This window comes from Schistocerca piceifrons, chromosome 8 (assembly GCF_021461385.2).
Source record: "Schistocerca piceifrons isolate TAMUIC-IGC-003096 chromosome 8, iqSchPice1.1, whole genome shotgun sequence".
In the NCBI taxonomy this organism is placed as follows: Eukaryota; Metazoa; Arthropoda; class Insecta; order Orthoptera; family Acrididae; genus Schistocerca; species Schistocerca piceifrons.
In genome coordinates, this window is record NC_060145.1 from 353,940,981 (window position 1) to 353,963,243 (window position 22,263).

Consider the following 22,263-nt stretch of genomic DNA (forward strand, 5'->3'; position numbering starts at 1 on the left):
CTTTGTTTATTATTTGGGAACGGTAAAGTACTCGTAGATCGTCTACCCAACTAGTGTGGCACTGAAACATTCATTGACCAGTGAGGTCGGATAGACCGTCAGAGACAGGCACCTCGTGTTCCTGCTGCTAATAAGGCGAGTACACCGTTCGGTTGTTATATATTTTTACGAGCTTCCAACAGGAGCGACTTATTTACGGCTACCTGTGTAGTTACTATATTATTTTTGTAATTTCTTGCGTGTTTGAGTGCATAATAGGCTCAATATTTTATTTTAATAACAGCGTAGCGTACAGTACTGCCGCTGTTATCGACCCTCATGTCATATAGGCTTTTGTTTGTTTTGGTTCGTGCAGCTCAGTGTCATTTAGACAGTGGGTGAAAAAGCACTTCCAATTCCTGCTGTTAATAAGCCGACTACACCGTTAGTTTGTTACATATTTTTACGAGATTCAAATAGGAGCGACTGCAGCAATGGATAGGAACTGTGGTTGCTGTGTACAGATGTGAGCTGAGTTGGCGACCCTTCACTCACGGCTCCAGGCTGTGTTGGCTTCCGTCACACAGCTTAAGGCTGCTACCAAGGTGCATCACTGTGGGGGGTTGGATGTGGGGATACAAGAAATGTCAGGCACGTCCTACATGTCCCCCAATCGGTCCACTGCTGTGGCTGCCCCGGGTACTGCCTGCACTGAGGTTGACCCCCCACTTGTGGTCGAGTGGGAGATCATTCCGAAGTCTGGCAGGCAGCAAAAATTTTTCCAAGGGGCCGATAGTAGGACCTCCCCAGTTCGTTTGATGAATAGGTTTCGGGCATTACTTGTGGCTGACGACGTCTCTTATTCAGATGCAGTCGTCCACCCTGTTCCAGGGGAAGCTCCTCGGCCCACAAGGTCTGGGCATTCACAGAGGGTGGGTTTTCTGGTAGTTGGATGCTCCAGCATTAGGCGCATAATGGGGCCCCTTAGGAACATGGCTGCCGAGCTGCCGAGGAGGGGAAGGAAGCCAGTGTGCACTCCGTGTGCATACTGGGGGGGGAGTCATACTGGATATGGAAAGGGTGCTTCCGGATGCCATGAAGAGTACAGGGTGGAGCCAACTGCAGTGGTGGCTCATTTCGGTACCAGTGACGTGTGTCGCTTTGGTTCGGAGGAGATTCTCTCTGGTTTCGGGCGATTAGCGGAAATAGTAAAGACTGTCAGTCATACTTGCGAGACTGAAGTAGAACTGACCATCTGCAGCATCGTCGATAGAACCGACTATGGTCCTTTGGTGCAGAGCCGAGTGGAGAGTCTGAATCAGAGGCTCAGACGGTTCTGTGACCATGTACGCTGCATATTCCATGACTTGCGCTATTGGGTGGTGTGTTTCAAATGGTTCAAATGGCTCTGAGCACTATGGGACTTAACATCTGAGGTCATCAGTCCCCTAGAACTTAGAACTACTTAAACCTAACTAACCTAAGGACATCACACACATCCATGCCCGAGGCAGGATTCGAACCTGCGACCGTAACGGTCGCGCGGTTCCAGACTGAAGTGCCTAGAACCTCTCGGCCACACCGGCCGGCAGGTTATGTGTTTCCCGGTTCCACTTAAAAGGCCAGATGTCCACTACACACAAGCGGCTATACGGATAGTGGGGGCTGTGTGGAAGGGACTGGTCGGTTTTTTAGGTTAGAGAGTCTCAGGGAACCACAGAAAGGGCGTCCGTCTAAAAGGGGGCAGGTAAAACACAGTAAGTCAGTTGTAGAAACGATCAGTATTGTAGTTGTAAATTATCATAGCTGTGTTGGGAAAGAACCAGAGCTCCAAGCCGTAATAGAAGGCACTGAAGCTCGAATAGTTATAGGTACAGAAAGCTGGATAAAGCTGGAAATAAGTTCAACCGAATTTTTTTCAAACGATCTAACAGTGTTCAGAAAGGGTAGATTAAATACAGTTGGTGGTGACGTATTTATTTCTGCCAGAAGTAGTTTGCCTTGTGGTGACATTGAAGTATATAGTTCCTGTGAAATAGTATGGGTAGAGGTTATACTTGACAATCGGACTAAACTATTAATTGGATCGTTTTACCGACCACCAACTCAGAAGATATAATTGCTGAACAGTTCAAAGAAAGCTTGAGTCTGGTTTCAAATAGGTACCCCACTCGTACAGTTATAGTCGGTGGTGACTTCAATCTACCCTCGATATGCTGGAAAAATTATGCGTTTAAAGCCGACGGCAGGCATAAAACGTCATCCGAAACTGTACTGAATGCTTCCTCAGAAAATTATTTTGTACAATTAGTTCATGAGCCCACTCGAAGCGTAAATGGTTGCAAACCATACTTGACCTCTTAGCAACAAATAATTCTGGACAAATAGTGAGTATCGCGACGAATACAGGGATTAGCGACCACGAGGCAGTTGCTGCTAGACTGAATACTGTAACACTTACAACCAAAAGAAACGCAAAGTATATCTACTTAATAAAGCTGATAAAAATGCTCTTAGAGCCGTTTTAAGAGACAGTCTTCACTCCTTCCGATCTGGCCATGTAAGCGTAGAAAAGTTGTGGAATGATTTCAAAGGGATAGTATCAACAGAAATTGAGAGGTATATACCACATAAATTACTAAGTGATGGTATTGATCCCTCATGATACACAAAACAGATCAGATCGCTGTTGCAGAAGGAGCGAAAAAAGCATGCCAAATTTAAAAGAATGCAAAATCCCCAACACTGGCAAAGTTTTACAGAAGTTCGAAATATAGCGCGTACTTCAATGCGAAATGCTTTTAATAATTTCCATAACGAAACTCTGTCTCGAAATCTGGCAGAAAACCCAGAGAGATTCTGGTCATACATAAAGCACACCAATGGCAAGACGCAATCAACACCTTCAAAATTGGAAATTTGTGGTAAGTTACTATGGGACCAAACTGCTGAGGTCATCGCTTCCTAGGCTTGCACACTACTTAATCTAACTTAAGCTAAGGACAACACACACACACCCATGCCCGAGGGAGGACTCGAACCTCGGACGGGGGGAGCCGCGCGAACCGTGGCAAGGCGCCATAGACCGCACGGCTACCCCGCGCGACCAATACCTTCACTGTGCGATAACAACGGTGAAGTCCTCACTCGGGCATGGGTATGTGTGTTGTTCTTTGCGTAAGCTAGTTTAAGTTAGATTAAGTAGTGTGTAAGCCTAGGGACCGATGACCTCAGCAGTTTGGTCCCACGAATTTCTAATTTTTTTCATTCGATGTCGATAACAGTTACCGTAAAGCCTAACATAAAATGTTCACATTGCCCTCATCTCTTAAATGTTTATTAGTTTATTAGTTTACTAAAGCAGAGTTATTAAACACGGTTTTCCGGAACTCCTTCATCACAGAAGACGAAGTAAATATTCCTGAATTCCAATCAGAAACAACTGCTAAGATGAGAAACACAGGAGTAAATGGCTCTGAGCACTATGGGACTTAACATCTATGGTCATCAGTCCCCTAGAACTTAGAACTACTTAAACCTAACTAACCTAAGGACATCACACAACACCCAGCCATCACGAGGCACATAGGAGTAGATATCCTCAGTGTCGCAAAGCAGCTTAAATCACTAAAGAAAGGCAAGGCGTCGGGTCCAGATTGTATACCAGTCAGGTTCCTCTCAGAGTACGCTGATACAACAGCTCCATATTTAGCAGCGTAAATCACTTAAGAAAGGCAAGGCGTCGGGTCCAGATTGTATACCAGTCAGGTTCCTCTCAGAGTACGCTGATACAACAGCTCGCTTACAGAAAGATCCGTACCTACCATCAGCTCTTACCAACTGAAATGTCCGCCCCCGGTAGCTGAGTGGTCAGCGCGACGGAATGTCAATCCTAAGGGCCCGGGTTCGTTTCCCGGCTGGGTCGGAGATTTTCTCCGCTCAGGGACTGGGTGTTGTGTTGTTCTAATCATCATCATTTCATCCCCATCGACTCGCAAATCGCCGAAATGGCGTCCAATCGAAAGACTTGTACCCGGCGAACGGTCTACCCGACGGGAGGCCCTAGTCACACGACAAATAATACCAACTGAAATCGAAACTCATGTAACCGGGCGACTATTGTCCAGTCGTGTAGGGTCCAACCGACATGTTGACGACCCCATAGAGCCACTGCAAGCCATTTCGTGCTATCAGCACAACCACTCGCGTCAGTCTTCTGCTCCCATAGGCCATTAACGCCACGTTTCGCCGGACTGTCCGTTCGTCACACGTTCCACACTGATATCTGCGGTTACTTCAGGCAGAATTACTTGTCTGTTAGCACTGACAACTCTACGCAAACTCCGCTGCTCTCGGTCGTTAAATGACGGCCGTTGCCCATCGCGATATCCGTGTTGCGAGGTAATGCCTAAAATTTCCCATCCTCGGCACACTCTTGTGACTGTAGATCTCGGAATGTTGAATTCCCCAACGATTTTCGAAATGGAATGTCCTGAGTCTCTAGCTCCAACTACCATTCCGTTTTCAAAGCCTGGTAATGCCTGTCGTGTGGCTATATTCGCGTCGGACACCTTTTCACGTGAATCACCTAAGTACAAATAACAGCTTTGCTAATGCAATGCCCTTTCATACCTTGAGTAGACGATACTATCGCCATCTGTATAACTGCATATCGCTAGCCCATGAACTTTGTCACCTCAGTGTAAAGTTTTAGAGTTACACAGCAAACAAATTGTTGCGCTTAGATCCGGCCGCGGTGGTCTAGCGGTTCTAGGCGCTCAGTTCGGAACCGCGCGACTGCTACGGTCGCAGGTTCGAATCCTGCCTCGGGCATGGATGTGTGTGATGTCCTTAGGTTAGTTAGGTTTAAGTAGTTCTAAGTTCTAGGGGACTTATGACCACAGATGTTAAGTCCCATAGCGCTCAGAGCCATTTGAACCATTTTGTTGCGCTTAGAAAATGACTCAGACTTTACTGAATTTTAAATCGAAAACTAATAAACATTTAAGATATAACTTTATGGTAGTTGTTTCTTTTACAGTAATTGACACATCTAAAAATCATTAACGATTTTAAAAAGTAAACTATTTTTCTCTTTCTAGGCCAACGTGAAAATTTTATGTTAGGCTTTACCGTGACTGTTATCGACATCGAATTAAAAAAAATGGGAAATTTGTGAGACCAAACTGCTGTGGTCATCGGTCCCTAATTGCAGAGCTTCATTGTAGCGTAGTTAGTAGATGCAATACATTCTGGAACAGAATGTAAACTGACGAACTGCCTATTGGCTTCTGTCTCGGGTTCTTCGGCCGACGTTCATCTAATGATTTTTCTGACGTTTCGCCAGCACGAGTGGCTGGCATTGTCAAAGCTTCACCCTCCATTGCCGGTGGTGAACTGGAGCCGAGCTCGCGGCCGCAGACTATATGTACCTGGCGCGCTAACGTCCGAGGGCTTCTCCGCGGTCATTTCCGGTGCGGTTCTCCTCTTGCTACCTGCGACGGTCGTTCGCTGCAGTACGGGAAGCCAGGATGCGTTTACCTTAAGGCCTTCCTCTTTCTTGTTGAAACTGTTCGCGTGTTTTTGTATTTCTACAGCTTCTCTAAACAAGCGCGTGTGATAGTGCCTTTCTGCCATACATTCCCAGAGTGACGGACAGAATCGGCCGTATATTGCGCAAACATGGCGTAAAGACAATTTTCAAACCGACAAGGAAGATCAAAGAGTGTCTTAGATCGGCGAAGGAGAAAAGAGACCCACTTGCAATGTCGGGAATATACCGTATACCATGCAATTGCGGAAAATTTTATGTCGGAATGACTGGACGATCCATTAACACCAGGATCAAAGAGCATAAGCGACACTGCAGGTTGGGGCAGGTGGAGAAATCGGCCGTGGCAGAGCACGCACTGAATGTGACCGACCACGTAATAAAATTCGCCGACACGGAAGTTCTTGGCTCAAATGGCTCTGAGCACTATGGGACTCAACATCTTAGGTCATAAGTCCCCTAGAACTTAGAACTACTTAAACCTAACTAACCTAAGGACATCACACACACCCATGCCCGAGGCAGGATTCGAACCTGCGACCGTAGCAGTCCCGCGGTTCCGGACTGCACGGAAGTTCTGGCTGTAGAGAAGCACTATCACACGCGCTTGTTTAGAGAAGCTGTAGAAATACAAAAACACGTGAACAGTTTCAACAAGAAAGAGGAAAGCCTTAAGGTAAACGGATCCTGGCTTCCCGTACTGCAGCGAACGACCGTCGCCGGTAGCAAGAGGAGAACCGCACCGGAAATGACCGCGGAGAAGCCCTCGGACGTTGGCGCGCCAGGTACATATAGTCTGCGGCCGCGAGCTCGGCTCCAGTTCACCACCGGCAATGGAGGGTGAAGCTTTGACAATGCCAGCCACTCGTGCTGGCGAAACGTCAGAAAAATCATTAGATGAACGTCGGCCGAAGAACCCGAGACAGAAGCCAATAGGCAGTTTGTCAACAAGTGGCCACCAAAGCCTTAACAATTTTGTAGAATATAAACTGGCAGAGGGCTCGCGTTTTTTCCGTATTCGCATTTTCTAAATGATTGTGGGAGTTTCGTATGAAAGTTATAGGTATAATTTCTGTAATATTTACTGTTATGTAAATTTAAGCCAGGAGTGAGTGTTAGTGAGTTTGTTCGATTTGGTGAAGTTTTACAAGCTGATGTCACTACTGACAGGACATATATCTTTCCTTTTTGTCTTATTATATGTCCACGGATATTGAAGTTTTTGTTTATACATACCACAGACAGAACAACATAGCTAGCATATGAACAAGAGGTTAAATGTGCATTTTAATAGAGCTAACACAGAAATTTCACGATTGTCCGTTTTCGTGAACAAACTGGATGGTTTGCAAGCCAAGTATAGCCGACAACTGCCACTGGAGAGTGCTGAGAGCTTACAATCACGTTAACCTACTCGTCCATGTATCGCCGGCGCTGCGTCTCGTGACGTCGGATATCCCATCCACGTGCACAATGGCTGCCTCGTCACATGTAACGACAGCTTAAACAGAGACATTTGCGGCCTTCCACTGATATCTTTGTAAATCCATACCTCTGTCACTTTTTGTTCAATCTCACTGACGTTTTGCACACTTATATAGAGATCCAATATGCTTTAAATAATTTTTACAGAAATGTTAATAAAAATTTAACGCTGTGAGAGAATTTTGAATTTTTTGTTACATTGTTATTTTAAGGTACAGTTTTTCATTATTTCGAGGCAAATTTGGCAATTTTTTCCTATGGTAAAGTAATCTACACTAATAAATGTACAATTACATGCAGTAACATTTTGGTAAATTATTTCTATTGTTTTTTGTAATATTTTGGATTTGAAAATTTTTATGGACAAATTTTCCCTATATTATCAACCATGAAACTGTTTATAATGGATAGATTTGTTCTATTTAAATATTGCTTCCACGTACAAGAATAGGTGTACCAAATTTCATCGAAATCCTTCCAATAGTTTCTCATATATGTGTTCCTGAAAGAGGGAACCTTAAGTTGCAGAAAAGTCGTTTTAAAGTTTGGATGAAACGTTTTAAAAATTTTTAACTAATACCTTAGCTAAAACTGGTCATATCCGTATTCCAGTTCTTCCTCATCATCCTCTGCAGCACTTTTAGCTCCTCTGTTCCTTTTCCTAGAAATTTTACATACATTCTGTACTTAAGTCTCCGTCTTCGCAATTCGTTGCTCATCGATGATCCGCAGTATCTGCTCAGTAAAGACTCCAGGTGTAAAGCCCAACTTGCTGAGGATGTGAAGTCTTGCATCATTAGAAATGCTGCAGCTTCCTAAGCAAATTTGAAACAAACACAGGCTTTGGACATCTCTACCAAATAAGAGCATTGTAATATTCATTTGGATTCTGTGTTTTGTCATGCTGGCATTTTTCTAGCAGTTGCTGTGAAACCAGTGCTCAAAAAGTTGTTTTAATGGTCATCGCAACGTCATAAGGAAGGTTATTTTTACGGCTGTGAGATTCCCCAATTTCCTTGCTTTTCAGAAATTTTCGCCATTCATTAGAACATAGGCCATGTTGAGGTGTAGTGTCTGTCGACAAAGTAATGTAACCAAGTATCACTTACTGCCTTCCTCGTATTATCCAAACTTTGTTAGTCTGTTTTTACCTCCCAGTGTCTCCCCATCCTCTAATAGCTTGCCTTTATTATCTGCAACAAGTCTTCTAAGTCATCCACTCATCCGCTTCTGAATATGGCCTAGTCTTTTCTATAGGGCTGGCTTTCAACTACATTTTTGAAAGCGCTAGAGTCTCCATCTCCTAGATAATGTGTGTATCTTACTCCATACTTTCGCAAATACCTACGGAAAATGAGTTTCCTACCAGCACCTTCTATCCCACACTGGAGGCTACATAATTCTTGTTACAAACAGCTTTGTGATGTTCTTGCCATTCTGTTTTTTTACCTGTATCATTATATTTCTTGTGCAAGGAAGGTGCAGAACAATATTAAGACATCACCTATTAAGTCTACCATTTTTCCAGTGTTGACACTAATGACTGTTGAAACTCCATGCAGTGTAGTATGACCGCTCTTCATGCAGGAACTGTCGCAGTAAAGTGCTATATCTTTGATATCAATATCATTACAATTTCCTTGAATTGTCTCATGGACTGCCAGTTTCGTACTGTCTCCACTTACTTCTACAACTGCACTGAGGAGAGTAGTGTTCATTGCAATAAATTTTGTGGGAGGACCAAGCATGTTGATAATACCACATAAACGGTTTCCACCGTCTCTTCCAATCCCTATACTCTTAGTCCATAAGCGACTCTCATATTGGCTTCATACATTCTGTTAATGGCCTTCGATGTCCCAGCATCACAGTTTTGACATAAAATATGCAACGTGCAAACCAAACGTTTTCTCATCATACACCAAATTCACATTTCCTCCACAAAAATATCACTTTAAGGCTTTTCTAAATGCCTCAGCCACCAACTACAGATCCAGAATAGTGAAAGCCATATTTCTGTCGTGATTTGTTTCTTCTGACACCATAGCCTTCCCAAGTTTTAGTTTAGATGGACTTGGAGGCAAGCTAATGTTTGCATCTGCAGGTCCAACTCTAACCTCAATGTTAGGTTTTCGCTTTATTGGAAATATGGGACTAATTATATTTTTTAAATACCTTACTACAACTAGGCATTCTAAGAAACGATCAATATATTCAACTTTGCAGAAAGAATGACACAATAAATTCAACTTCACTCAAATTTCACTAAACACCAAAAAATTTGTTTACAAAGCTCCACAGCCTTTCGTGAACAAACTGGATGGTTTGCAAGCCAAGTACAGTCGACAACTGCCACTGGAGAGTGCTGAGAGCTTACAATCACGTTAGATACTTTCAAATAAGCAATTAAAAATTTTGTGATTTTTTCGTGATTTCTGGCACCGTTAAGGATCCCAGACTGATGAGCATTACTCAGGAACCGGTCGAACATGCCTTTTGTAGGCCACTTCTTTCGGGGATGAACTAAGACTCTAGCAGCGGCGCCGTGTGTGGGTTGCAGGCAGCTGAGGGGCCGATGTGCGTCGCGGGAGAGGACCGTCGGACGCCGGCGGGGCGCGTGGCCGACTGGTACGCGGGCCGCGGCGTGCTCGTGACCGGCGCCACCGGCTTCCTGGGCAAGGCCATCGTCGAGAAGCTGCTGCGCTCGTGCCCGGACGTCGGCACCGTCTACCTGCTGGTGCGCCACAAGCGCGGCCTCGACCCGCGCAAGAGGGCCGACGCCTACGCCTCCAGCGTGGTGAGTTAGCCCCGGCGAGCTCAAACTACTGCCGTTAGAAAACGTGTATGCCCAAAAAGGGTCTAGTGTCATCCGCTGAATTGTTCTTGTTGTGTTAGCAGAAGAACCAACACCGTGTTACGAGAGGAGGCCGAAATGCACGCGTTTTAGCTCATGCAGGCTGGCGTGAGGAGGGAAGAACTATACTGACGTGAGGTCTGGAACATGACAAGGAATTAGAATTCAGAAAGCGGACGTAATTAGTTTGATACTTAACTTTAATCCATTAATGATGAACGTCGCTCTTGACGGTACATGAGTCACAATATTATCTGTTCAGAAGACATAGTAACTGAATATGGCGCCTTGCTCGGTCGTAGCAAATGACGCAGCTGAAGGCTATGCTAAACTGTCGTCTCTGCAAATGAGAGCGTTTGTAGTCAGTGAACCATCGCTAGCAAAGTCGGCTGCACAACTGGGGCGAGTGCTAGGGAGTCTCTCTAGACTAGACCTGCCGTGTGGCGGCGTTCGGTCTGCAATCACTGATAGTGGCGAGACGCGGGTTCGACGTATAATAACGGACTGCGGCCGATTTAAAGGCTACCACCTAGCAAGTGTGGTGTCTGGCGGTGACACCACACTTCTCTCAAAGGCACATGTGTTTTGTTTCTCTGCGCTAACAAGACACCATCGTCAAAATGGTCCAAATGGCTCTAAGCAGTATGGGACTTAACATCTGAGGTCATCAGCCCCTAGACTTAGAACTACTTAAACCTAACTAATCTAAGGACATCACACACATCCATGCCTGAGGCAGGATTCGAACCTGCAGCCGTAGCAGCAGCGCGGTTTTTGACTGAAGAGCCTGGAACCGCTCGGCCACAGCGGCCGGCAGACCATCGTCAACTTGACCTTATATTCTAAGGGAAAAATGGCACACTTCCGAGAAACCAACCCCAGAAATTGATCCCGCCAGAAAATTTGTGCCATAATTCTGACCAGATTGAAAAACGCTTCTTTCGTAACACGGAAAAGGCGAGTAGGTTAGGGGTGTAAAAGAAAGGAACTAAACTTTCGACTCATCTGGATGCTTCAAAGACATTTAAATCAAAACATTTTGACATATTCTCGCCTTTTTACTTGTTAGTATCAGCAGTGGCGACTGCTGTGTAAGAGCACGTGAACACCCTAACTTTCGACACCTTGTGGATTTGCAGGTTATTTTTCTTTGAATGCCATTAAATGTAATATAGATGCTGCAATTGTAAGTAGGCTGTTTAGGTTTTTATATTGGTAACGCCACGTAGCGCTCTGTATGAAAATCACTGGCTGTGTTGTGTGCAGTCTGTGGCTGGTTAGCATTGTCGGAATTCGCTATTGTAGTGTAGGGCAGTTGGATGTGAACAGCGCGTAGCGTTGCGCAGTTGGAGTTGAGCCGCCAGCAGTGGTGGATGTGGGGAGAGAGATGACGGAGTTTTGAGAGCGGATGATCTGAACGTGTGTCCATCAGAGACAGTAAATTTGTAAGACTGGATGTCATGAACTGATATATATATATATATATATATATATATATATATATATATATATATATATGATGACGTTTGAATATTATTAAGGTAAATACATTGTTTGTTCTCTATCAAAATCTTTCATTTGCTAACTATGCCTATCAGCAGTTAGTGCCTTCAGTAGTTAGAATCTTTAATGTAGTTGGCAGTATTGGTGCTTGCTGTATTGCAATAGTTCGAGTAACGAAGATTTTTGAGGTAAGTGATTCATGACAGGTATAGGTTATTGTTAGTCAGGGCCATTCTTTTGTAGGGAATATTGAAAGTCAGATTGCGTTGCGCTAAAAATATTGTTTGTCAGTTTAGTGATGATCAGAATAAGTAAAGAGAGAAATGTCTGAGTGCAGCACAATCTTTCATAAATTTTTCTAGGGGGATGTTTCACAATCTGAAAGATACGGCACATCTACCTCGCTGCTGAACATCTAGACTCCGTGAAATTCGGCATCAGGGTCGGGAGCACACCTTCAGTCGTGCACGCTTTAAGGAGCTTTTGCGCATGCGCAACTCACGTGACGTAATTGCCTTATTGGCCAAATACATGCGGATTTGATAATCAACGTGCACGGTTCGTGATGTGCACAACTAACCCTTGTCACTCAGAAGTTTACATCAGTGCCACCAGGAGGCAGCACACTGCGGCAGACTTTTCTCCCTGTTCACTCGGCATAAATCCTGCTAGACGATAGCATACACATCAGGTATGCTAATTCACTGTATTGTTGTAAAGTTAGATCGGGAATTACTATATGCTAAAGTTCTAGTGACAGTAAACCTATTTCGTGGGTTTCTGAATGAGTTACAGTATATTAAGTAATCCATTTGAGGCGCTCAGAATCATAAGCACATCACCGTCGATTAAGAGACTGTATCATTTATTCACGCTTCTGAAATCTGTTGATCTTATGGTGAGTCAGGTTTGTCTGTGCTGTAGACCCACACAGTATATACCAAAATTGACGAAAAGCTCTACCAATGTCTTCTCTGGTATTCACTTAAATGTCGGATCGACGGCGGCGTACTTTAGGGCCTTATGAATCTCAGCGCCTCATTTGTATTCTAATCAAGTGACCATGTTAATAGACATTACTACTTGATTTTAATCATTTCTACAAACGGCACTTTGTGTTTGGAGTTGGTTATTTATTGTGCAGGAATCGGATTTAGTGTACAGCTTAAACATGAACTATGTTGAATCTGTTTTAAATGCTAACAGAAAAGTCAAGGTGTGAGGGCGGGCTGTGAAAATAGTTCAAATGGCTCTGAGCACTATGGGACTTAACATCTGTGGTCATCAGTCCCTTAGAACTTAGAACTAGTTAAAACTAACTAAGCTAAGGACATCACAGACATCCATGCCCGAGACAGGATTCGAACCTGCGGCAGCAGCGGTCGCGCGGTTCCAGACTGAAGCGCCTAGAACCGCTCGGCCACTGCGGCCGGCACGGGTCGTGCTTCGGTATATCAATCAGTAGAGCACTTACCCGCGAAAGGCAAAAGTCCCGAGTTCGAGTGTCGGTCCGGCACACGGCTTTACTCTGCCACGAAGTTTCATATCAGCGCACACTCCACTGCAGAGTGAAAATCTCATCCTGTGAATAGAAAAGTAAATTACCAGGAAAGTTAACCGCAAAGGAACTAGGCCTCGGAGAACAGATCCTGTGACTGAAACAGTGACGAAATCACATAAGCGTGGCTACTCGCGAACATTTAAGAAGGAAGCATACAGTTAGCAGAAGTTGTATTAATGCAGCGTAAAAATATCTGATTTTCAGCCCTGAAATAAATTCGTGACCTAGTACATCTGTTAGGGGTATTGTACATTTGTCCGAAAAAAATGGAAAAGCCCAAAATTCCCACTTACACAAAAGTGCGAAATGGAGAGTTGCAAAACTTAGGCGTTATTTCGTTATTGTCCTAAACTATACTTAATTATGTACAAAACAACAGAATTCCACAAAAACAATTCTTGCTTTTGTCGGATAAGCTATTTTTCTGTTGTGATTATTACTGGCAGCGGCTGTAGTTGCATACACTTCTTGATATGCATGACTACTATACAGCAGATGCTTTTACTTTCATACTCTCAAATTTTTTTTAATCTAAAAATTTGTGAACGCCCAGAATGTATGCTCACGAGCCGCCACTGAGTATTAGTACTTATGTAATGTAATTTAATGCAACGTGTCAAGTGAAGTAACGGCAGTGATGTCGTATAACATGACATATGCGATCATGTCAGGCAAAATGGCATTTGTGAAGTGCAATATGACACAACTTGTCATTAAAGTGTAAGATGCATTACCCACACTCCGGGATAATTCCTATTATCTCTGATACTTCCTACTGCAGATCCATGCCACTCTCGACACACAAAATTTTGTCTATGTTTCCTTACACCCCTCACCATACGTGAAACAAGCGGTGGGTTTGTAGGAGAAACGGTCCTCTCGGGGAAAGAATCAATCCCCCTCCCACCGTCGGCCGGTGTGGCCGAGCGGTTCTAGACGCTTTAGTCTGGAACCGCGCGACCGCTGCGGTCGCAGGTTTGAATCCTGCCTCGGGCATGGATGTGTGTGATGTCCTTAGGTTAGTTAGGTTTAAGCAGTTCTAAGTTCTAGGGGACTGATGACCTGAGATGTTAAGTCCCATAGTGCTCAGAGCCATTTGAACCCCTCCCACCCGCCACCCTCACATAGAAATCAAAAAATGTTTTGGCATCCTGCAAGCAACAAATCCATCCCAAAAATTTTATCCCCTCGTAAAAACTTTTCGGCTATAACACGTATGATCTTTACACATTATATATCGTTTACTATGGCTGGCGAAACTTCTGGATTTTGGTACGAGATCAGGGACTTTAGCCTATAAATTGCAAGATGAAGGCGTGCCCACACCTTGCAGCTAAGAGAGTTCACTGCGCTGGGGGAGTAGGGTTAACTCGTAAAAAAGCGCAAATATGTCAAGATGTTTTGATTTAAATGTCTTTGAAGCTGCCAGGTAAGTCAAAAAGGTAGTTTCCTTCTTTTGCATCCCTAACTCTACCGAGGACATACTCGCATTTTTTGTGCTATGAGAGGATACATTTTTAATCTGATCCCAACTTTTGCTCTTCCTAAGGAGTCAAACTGCTGAGGTCATCGGTCTCTCGACTTACACACTACTTGAACTATCTTATGCTTAGAACAACACACACACTCATGCCCGAGGGAGGATTCGAACCTCCGGCGGAAGAGGCCGCGCAAGCCGTGACATGGCGCCTCTAACCCCGCTGTTATAGTTTTTTTTCTTTTCTTATTGACTTTCGAAGCATGTTGCTTATATTGTGGCAACGGATGCGTCTTTCACAAAACAACAGGACGACCATTAATTACATGTATTTATCTACCTTCTTACAAAATTTGAACTGATTCGCACAAGTTTGTATAATAGAAGTGGCGCGCGGAAAAAAAACTCACAAAGAACACGTTTTTTGCACGTAAATTCCAAGTGAAGCTAGATTTTTGAAAGCGAGTTTTCAATTTTGGCGTAAGAAGGCTTTTTTATTTATTTGGTTAACTATAAATCGTTACAGCGTATTCGGTTCACGTGGAATCAAATTTCACGTGTTAAATTTAGATCGGCTTTAAACTATCGCATCTCTATAACGGATAAAATTGTTGGATAAGAAAAATTTCGCTCTGATTTTATCAATTTATCTGCATTTGTGCAAAATTTGAACCGGTGTGTGACGGAGGGCACTTTACGTGCCACTATCATTACCTCCCTTTCCTGTTCCTGTTGCGTATGGTTCGCGGGAAGAACGACTGCCGGAAAGCCTCCGAATGCGCGCTCGAATCTCTCTAATTTTACGTTCGTGACCTCCTCGGGAGGTATAAGTAAGGGGAAGCAATATATTCGATACCTCATTCAGAAACGCACCCTCTCGAAATCTGGACAGCAAGCTACACCGCGATGCAGAGCGCCTCTCTTTCAGAGTCTGCCACTTGAGTTTGCTAAACAGCTCCGTAACGCTATCATGCTTCTCAAATAACCCTGTGACGAAACGCGCCGTTCTTCTTTGGATCTTCTCTATCCCCTCTGTCAACCCGACCTGGTACGGATCCCACACTGATGCGCAATACTCAAGTATAGGTCGAACGAGTGTTTTGTAAGCCACCTCCTTTGTTGATGGACTACATTTTCTAAGGACTCTCCCAATGAATCTCAACCTGGCAACCGCTTACCAACAATTAATTTTATATGATCATTCCACTTCAAATCGTTCCGCACGCATACTCCCAGATATTTTACAGAAGTAACTGCTACCAGTGTTTGTTCCGCTATCATATAATCATACAATAAAGGATCCTTCTTTCTATGTATTCGCAATACATTACATTTGTCTATGTTAAGGGTCAGTTGCCACTCCCAGCACCAAGTGCCTATCAGCTGCAGATCTTTCTGCATTTCGCTGCAATTTTCTAATGCTGCAACTTCTCTGTATACTACAGAGCATCATCCGCGAAAAGCCGCATAGAACTTCCGACACTATCTACTAGGTCATTTATATATATTGTGAAAAACAATGGTCCCGCAACACTCCCCTGTCGCACGCCAGAGGTTACTTTAACGTCTGTAGACGTCTCTCCATTCTACAATCTATGTATGTTACACGGGAATCGTAAATAAACCATCCAGTAATGTAACGTTTCGTGTCTCCCAGGGTCCTTAGGAAGCTAAATAATCACAACGTGGAGTAATTTTTTAGTGCCGTCGATTTTTATGGCACTACATACACCCCCTATTGTAAAAACTATGTTACAGATCAATATAACCGTTAGTATTCGCAGTCATCCGATATCGGATTCAAAAATGTCGCTTGCTGGCCGCTTGGGACGCTGCCATCGCTGGGAGTACAAAAATGAGATTGAGTGTCGTGATTGTTATGTTAAGACTTATCGAAAGTGACCTGGTGGTCTCTCTGATTGTGCAGGTGTTCTCACAGCTACGCGCGCAGCGGCCGGACTTCGCACGCCACCTATCCGTGGTGGCCGGCGACCTGAGTGCGCCGGACTTCCAGCTGGCGGAAGAGGACCTGGCAGCCCTTCGTCGTGACGTCAGCGTCGTTTTCCACTGCGCCGCCAGCGTCCGCTTCGACGACAGCCTGCGAGTCGCCGTCGTCACCAATGTTGTGGGCACCAAGCGCGCCCTGCAGCTGGCCGAGCAGCTGCCGCACTTGCAGGTCAGAGACCAACCGGACGGAAGTGCTGTCGCTAACCAGAAGCTATGCTGTACACACACTCCAACTCTGTGGGTTCCCAAATCCAGTTTTCCGTAGACGGATTTCCCAGTAGCCCATCTGGTTCATCACATAAACATTGTACCAGACTTAATTAACCCTCTTGAAATAAGACAGTCTCGGTTGCAAAATCTTTTTTATTTACAGGTAATGACGCGTTTCACTCTTTTGGGGCATCATCATATGGCCTAGCGGTGAAAAATAACAATGTTGAGACATATTCAGATTAAAAAGGGAAAATGGAGTAAATAAAAAAAACACAAGCGTTTAAAGTTCCAGGCTGTGCAGCCGCCTCTGCGATTAACCATAACTATGACCTTACGTTGAAATTAATGTGGAAAACCAACACTGGTTCATTAATGTCCACACATGCCATTAAGGAGAGGTTTACTATCTTTGACCCGAAAAAGCATGTTTTCTGAGAATTTTTTTCTCGAGATGTGTTACAGATATCAATGTCAAAATTGGTCAAAATGTTTATTGATATTTCCTCTACAACGAATTTTTTCGAGCAGGAATATCGAAGAGCAAAGGCGGAAGTGCCGTCTGAACGAAAAAAAATTTCGATGTAGACCTCCACACGCGGTATGTCACAGGTCAGCTGGTTCGTCTGAAATCAAAACTGAGTTGACGTTAGCAAAGTATATAAGTTTCTTTAGGAGTTGTACCTCGCTTAAGAAATTTGGACCATAGGAAACAAAATGGCGGCCATTTGAAAAAAAGGGGTTTTTTTCATCGATTTTTCAACTTCGTCGGCCAAGTAAAAATATTTATAGTTGATGGATCGGAATAAAAGTAGTACAACTTCTAGACAATTTAGTTAGCTTCTTCAGAAACAAAGAATCATGCCAACCGGTTCAGTAGATTTGAAGTTACCATATCGCGCGATAAAAAAAAGTCATTTCGAGAAAAACGAGTTTGAAATTTTGACTACATACAAATGCAGTATTATGCAACTTACATTCAATCTGCTATTCCGGGTCCATAAACTAGTCCTTCCTCTTTCTCATAGAGGGCGTTCTGCTGGATCTGAGCCATACTGCGCTGCTCCAGAGCCGCTCGTACGACCGGTGACAAGCGATTTTCGGCCGCTTGAATCCGGTGGTCGTTCGAATGCTCGGCGAACTGCGTCGAATAGAGTCCCAGGGTGACGTCCATCGTTGTCATGGTCTTGAGAATTGCTGAATACCCTTCACTGAAGCTGCTCACTGCCAGGAAAGTCGCAATCTCCACTGTCTTCGCAGCGGAATGCAAATGCTTGAGGGCTCTTCCAAACACACGCGTTCAAACTTTCATTTGAATTTTGTGTGTTTCCTCCCAAGCACCGGCACAATAACTCGTCCTCCGAAAGAATAAAACTGGTGAGTGAAAAAGGCCGATTTCAGGCAGGTACATTTTTTTAGTTCAACTGCAAATAACGAACATTTCCGTTCCGGATTCGGAAAAACCGTTTCAGGGGTGGATTCTAAACACAATTTTAAAAAAAAATCGATTTTTTGAACCAAAACATAGTAAACCTCCCCTTAAGATAAGATCTTATAAAGAACAATCGCCTTTCGTCATGGGATGAATAAAAGCATTACGGAACCTGGAACCGTGATTACATCGCCAGGTACAGCTACAGTGTCTGCTGGACAGGAAAACTATGGCAAACCAAGAAAATTTAAGAAATCATACGCAGCACGTAGTCAACTGTGTTCCGACGTGTACAGCATGGAGTGTTGCGTACAGCTGACAAATAGCAGATAATGCGGTCGAGAATAGGATGTCAGCCCTCAAAGCCGGCCACACAAAGACGTAGATGCAAGATTATACGACCATAGTAGCAGATATTAAAGGTAGATAGCGTTGGCCAACCAACGTACTTCCAAAAAACAATTGCATAACTAAAGTACAAGTTCGGAAGACAAATTAGATAAAGCAATGAATTATCAGCTTTGAATTTCATGCAAGAATATTAATAAAATAGGAGCAAAAACACGAAATTAGTATGGGTGAAAAGGTATCTATAAAGTGTAAAATTTTTAAAACCTTTCAAGCAGTAATACTTGAAATGACTCTAAAACATTAGTCATCGACCGATAAAATCAGTTAAAAGATAAGGAATAAAAAAGGTATCGTCACTTTCGCAATAAAAGCTATTGGTAGGTTGAAATAGTGGGTACTATATCACAATAACACTGGTTTCTGCTAACCAATTCATCGTTCATTTTCATCGAATGGAACTAAAAACTCTAAACGACTGACTAAACAGGATGAATTCGGGAAGCATTCTGGTTGCTGCCATCTGGAGAAATGCTTCAAGGCTAAGTACCTTGTTTTGGCGTAGCCAAAGTTTCTAAAGGCTGCGCATGAATGCACTTTGAAAAGGCGACATTCATTTTGACCTTTTGTAATATCTTCTAAACAAAAGGAATGTGTAATTTAAAAAAAAGATTGCTTTTTATCTTTAAAATGTCCAAAATAGGAAGTGGAAGACAAAGATTTGCTCCTGACTTCAACAATGAAAACACATCAATCTTCAAAGTAGATTCATTATCCTACAAAATTACTGTTTCTTTGCTTAAGCGCCAGTGAACCTCCCCAGACTCAGGTACATTGTTTTGATATAATTCGCCCATACCATGTACCAAAAGGAGTAAAAAGTTGTTCAGTTTTCCTTTAAACCATAGAGGTTTTGGATTATATTTCTATTTGAAAGTTTAAGTTGACCTACTTGCCTTTAATGGTCTAGTAAATTTGAGGGCCAAATTAAAATTGTTTTTAACAGTTTTCCGAAAAACAAATGTTACTGTATTCAAAAGCTTCGACGATTGGTTGTTAAGAGAATACTGTTGGCGTAGGTCTGATGCAACATAAATGTGTTTTATGTTCTTGTTCTAATTTTACTGATCAAAATTTTGCCGGCTTCGGTAGCCGTGCGGTTCTAGGCGCTTCAGTCCGGAACCGCGTGACTACTACGGTCGCAGGTTCGAATCCTGCCTCGGGCATGGATGTGTGTGATGTGCTTAGGTTAGTTAGGTTTAAGTAGTTCCAAGTTCTAGGGGACTGATGACCTCAGATGTTAAGTCCCATAGTGCTCAGAGTCATTTGATAAAAATTTTGGTTGTTTCCAGGTGTTCTTACATATATCAACGTCTTTCTGCCACTGTGACAACTCTATTCTTGAGGAGAAACTGTATCCAGCGAGAGCAGACCCAGAAAAGATAATAGATATTGTCTCATGGATGGACGATGACCAGTTAGCAGCGATAACGCCCAAGTATGTAACAACAAAAGCTCTGATTGCAGGAAAGTTTTGCTTGAGCAAAGCCTTTCAGAAAAATGTGCAGGACCCATACAAATTAAAATTGTAAATCACGTTGCTCTCTAACTGTTTGATTCAATCAACTTCATTCTTCCCTGCTTTATACCTTGAAACTGTCTGTATCTCTAATCTCTTAAGCAGGTGTTATAAATAAATTATTTCTCATTTTGGTTATTAATCGATAGATCGCCAATTTCAAATGTTTCATTGTTGTGGTAGATGAATAAAAATAATCCAAATCACCTGCAAAAAGATTTCACCAGGTAAACAAAAGATAGGAAGAAAAAGTGACACGTTATTGTGATAAGTCACAATGGTTACAAAGAAGCAGAAATCAAAAGACATTACATTAAAAGCAATGAACTGCATACACATAATGATAAGAGTCATTGCAATAACGAGTTACAAATAAAAATTTAAAATCATCTGACGGGATTCGAATGCACAACCGTCTGTATGTTGCCAACGCCCCTTCACCACTTTGCTATCTCACTACCCTTTCCAGTGCTATTATTTTTAAGACACTAGTGTATCATGTGGAATTTCGGAATACGGTGCTGTTTCGTCGATTACTTGCAAACGAGAGCCCAACGAGGTGAACGGCAGGTTCGATCCTCAGTGTAACCCAGTGATTTCCGTGTTTTCTTTTCCGGCAATTCAAACGAAGAGCTCGTTTGGCTTCACTGCCTCTGGCAAGTTGCTTGAATTTGAGCATGCGACAACCTGATTGGCGAACTTCAATGTTAAGTAACTCGGAACTAGTGCAACACATCGATTTTTTTCTTAACCATTATTTCTATGCACAATTTCCTCTATAACATCCTTACAAGCTGTTCAGACAGTTTCTGACGATCCTGTAAGGCCCCCTCCAGTTCACTTAGTCATCAGTGCCATGCCGCTGTTCACATGTATGTTTTATTTGCCCGGTTGTAGGTCGCAACATGTCAGTGTTGGTATTTCATGAGACACTGCACTTGAAGTGGTAGCTGAGATAGACGATGTAGTACATTATAGAAAGGTTCAGCTCACTCACATTCAATGAATTTATCACTGGTTCGGTAGGCAATTATGTTTGATGGGAAACAACAGACCAAAACAGTGTCAGTGTTTTCGCCACCAGCAGCAATCACAACACCAGTAACAATCCTCTTAACGCCTAAATAGTAAGAGGTTTTTGTGGCAGTACTCTTAAACTAATGGGTTGGGTGACAACATACAGTGTATTGTCAAAACAACTGTCACAAACATGCGGGTGTTGCTGATGTGATGTGTTTTGATGGCGACCAGTAACTGAATCTGTGACTGGGAAAGGTTACATGTGTGCCAAATTTAGTGTGTATAAACAATTATTTGGCAAATATTGCTGTACGGTAAATGGCTTTGATGGACAAAAGATCAGCAAAGTCTGTACACTTTAAAAAAGTAATAAATGATTTAATATAGTTTTAAAATTTACAGCATGTGTAATTTTCCTATCACAAATATTATTATACTTTTTCCTTTGTGAACAGATGTATTCCAATCATATGAATTTGCTAGACAGTTGCTAGACTTAACACACTCCAGAGATCTTCAACTGCAGTGTGATAGGAGATATCTACTTCAATGCTCCAGTTGTAGGGGAAAAAAATTTCGAGGATTTTTTTTCTGTTTTCAACTTGCATGTTAAAAACCTTAATTAACTGATAGAGCCTCTCTCTCTCTCTCTAACATAGTGTATGTCTGAGGTTCATCTGTAATGAGTCAAAAGTTATGCTTTAAACTGCTGTCTGTACAGAATGGAAATATGTCTGCAGTCTTCTCTTGAATCAGAGCTGTGTATTTTTCCAAGTCTTTGTGTTTCTTGCTATATGCAGTAGTTTCATAGATGATAGTTGTCATGATACAGATGCAATAGTTACTGCAGGGGATTTAAGTAACATCGAAATTTCTTCATGCATTCTGAAAACAGTATTACAGGACAACCTCTTTCATTCACCAACAGAGATATACACATTATCTGTACAGCACACATACATGGGCTGCATAGCCCGACCCATAAAATAAGTGTGATTATTGAAAAGTACCACTAAGTCTCATGCACCTAAATATTTAGTACCTTAGAAATAAGCTTAATATATTACAGGTTTTTGTAAATGAACACGCACCTCACGCATTACTGTTAACTGAGCGTGGGTTAAAATCTGATGAAATTATTTATTGTAAACTAGAAGGTTACTTCTTTGCAAACATATATTGTAGACAGCAACATAATGGTGATGGTGAGGCAGATTATGTTAATGAAAATCTCTACCCCTCCCTCCTACACATCAC

The 22,263-nt window shown here is 42.9% G+C and overlaps 1 protein-coding gene across 3 annotated transcripts in view; it reads left to right on the forward strand.

The window, feature by feature from the left end:
* LOC124711788 (fatty acyl-CoA reductase 1-like) overlaps positions 1 to 22,263 on the forward strand; it is a 262,166-nt gene that overhangs the window by 192,873 nt on the left and 47,030 nt on the right. For all 3 annotated transcript variants that reach the window (XM_047242004.1, XM_047242007.1, XM_047242006.1), the window contains 3 exons: positions 9,576 to 9,812; positions 16,338 to 16,586; positions 19,760 to 19,905. In XM_047242004.1, the coding sequence (XP_047097960.1) occupies positions 9,576 to 9,812; positions 16,338 to 16,586; positions 19,760 to 19,905 (632 nt within the window). The remainder of the gene's footprint in view (positions 1 to 9,575; positions 9,813 to 16,337; positions 16,587 to 19,759; positions 19,906 to 22,263) is intronic.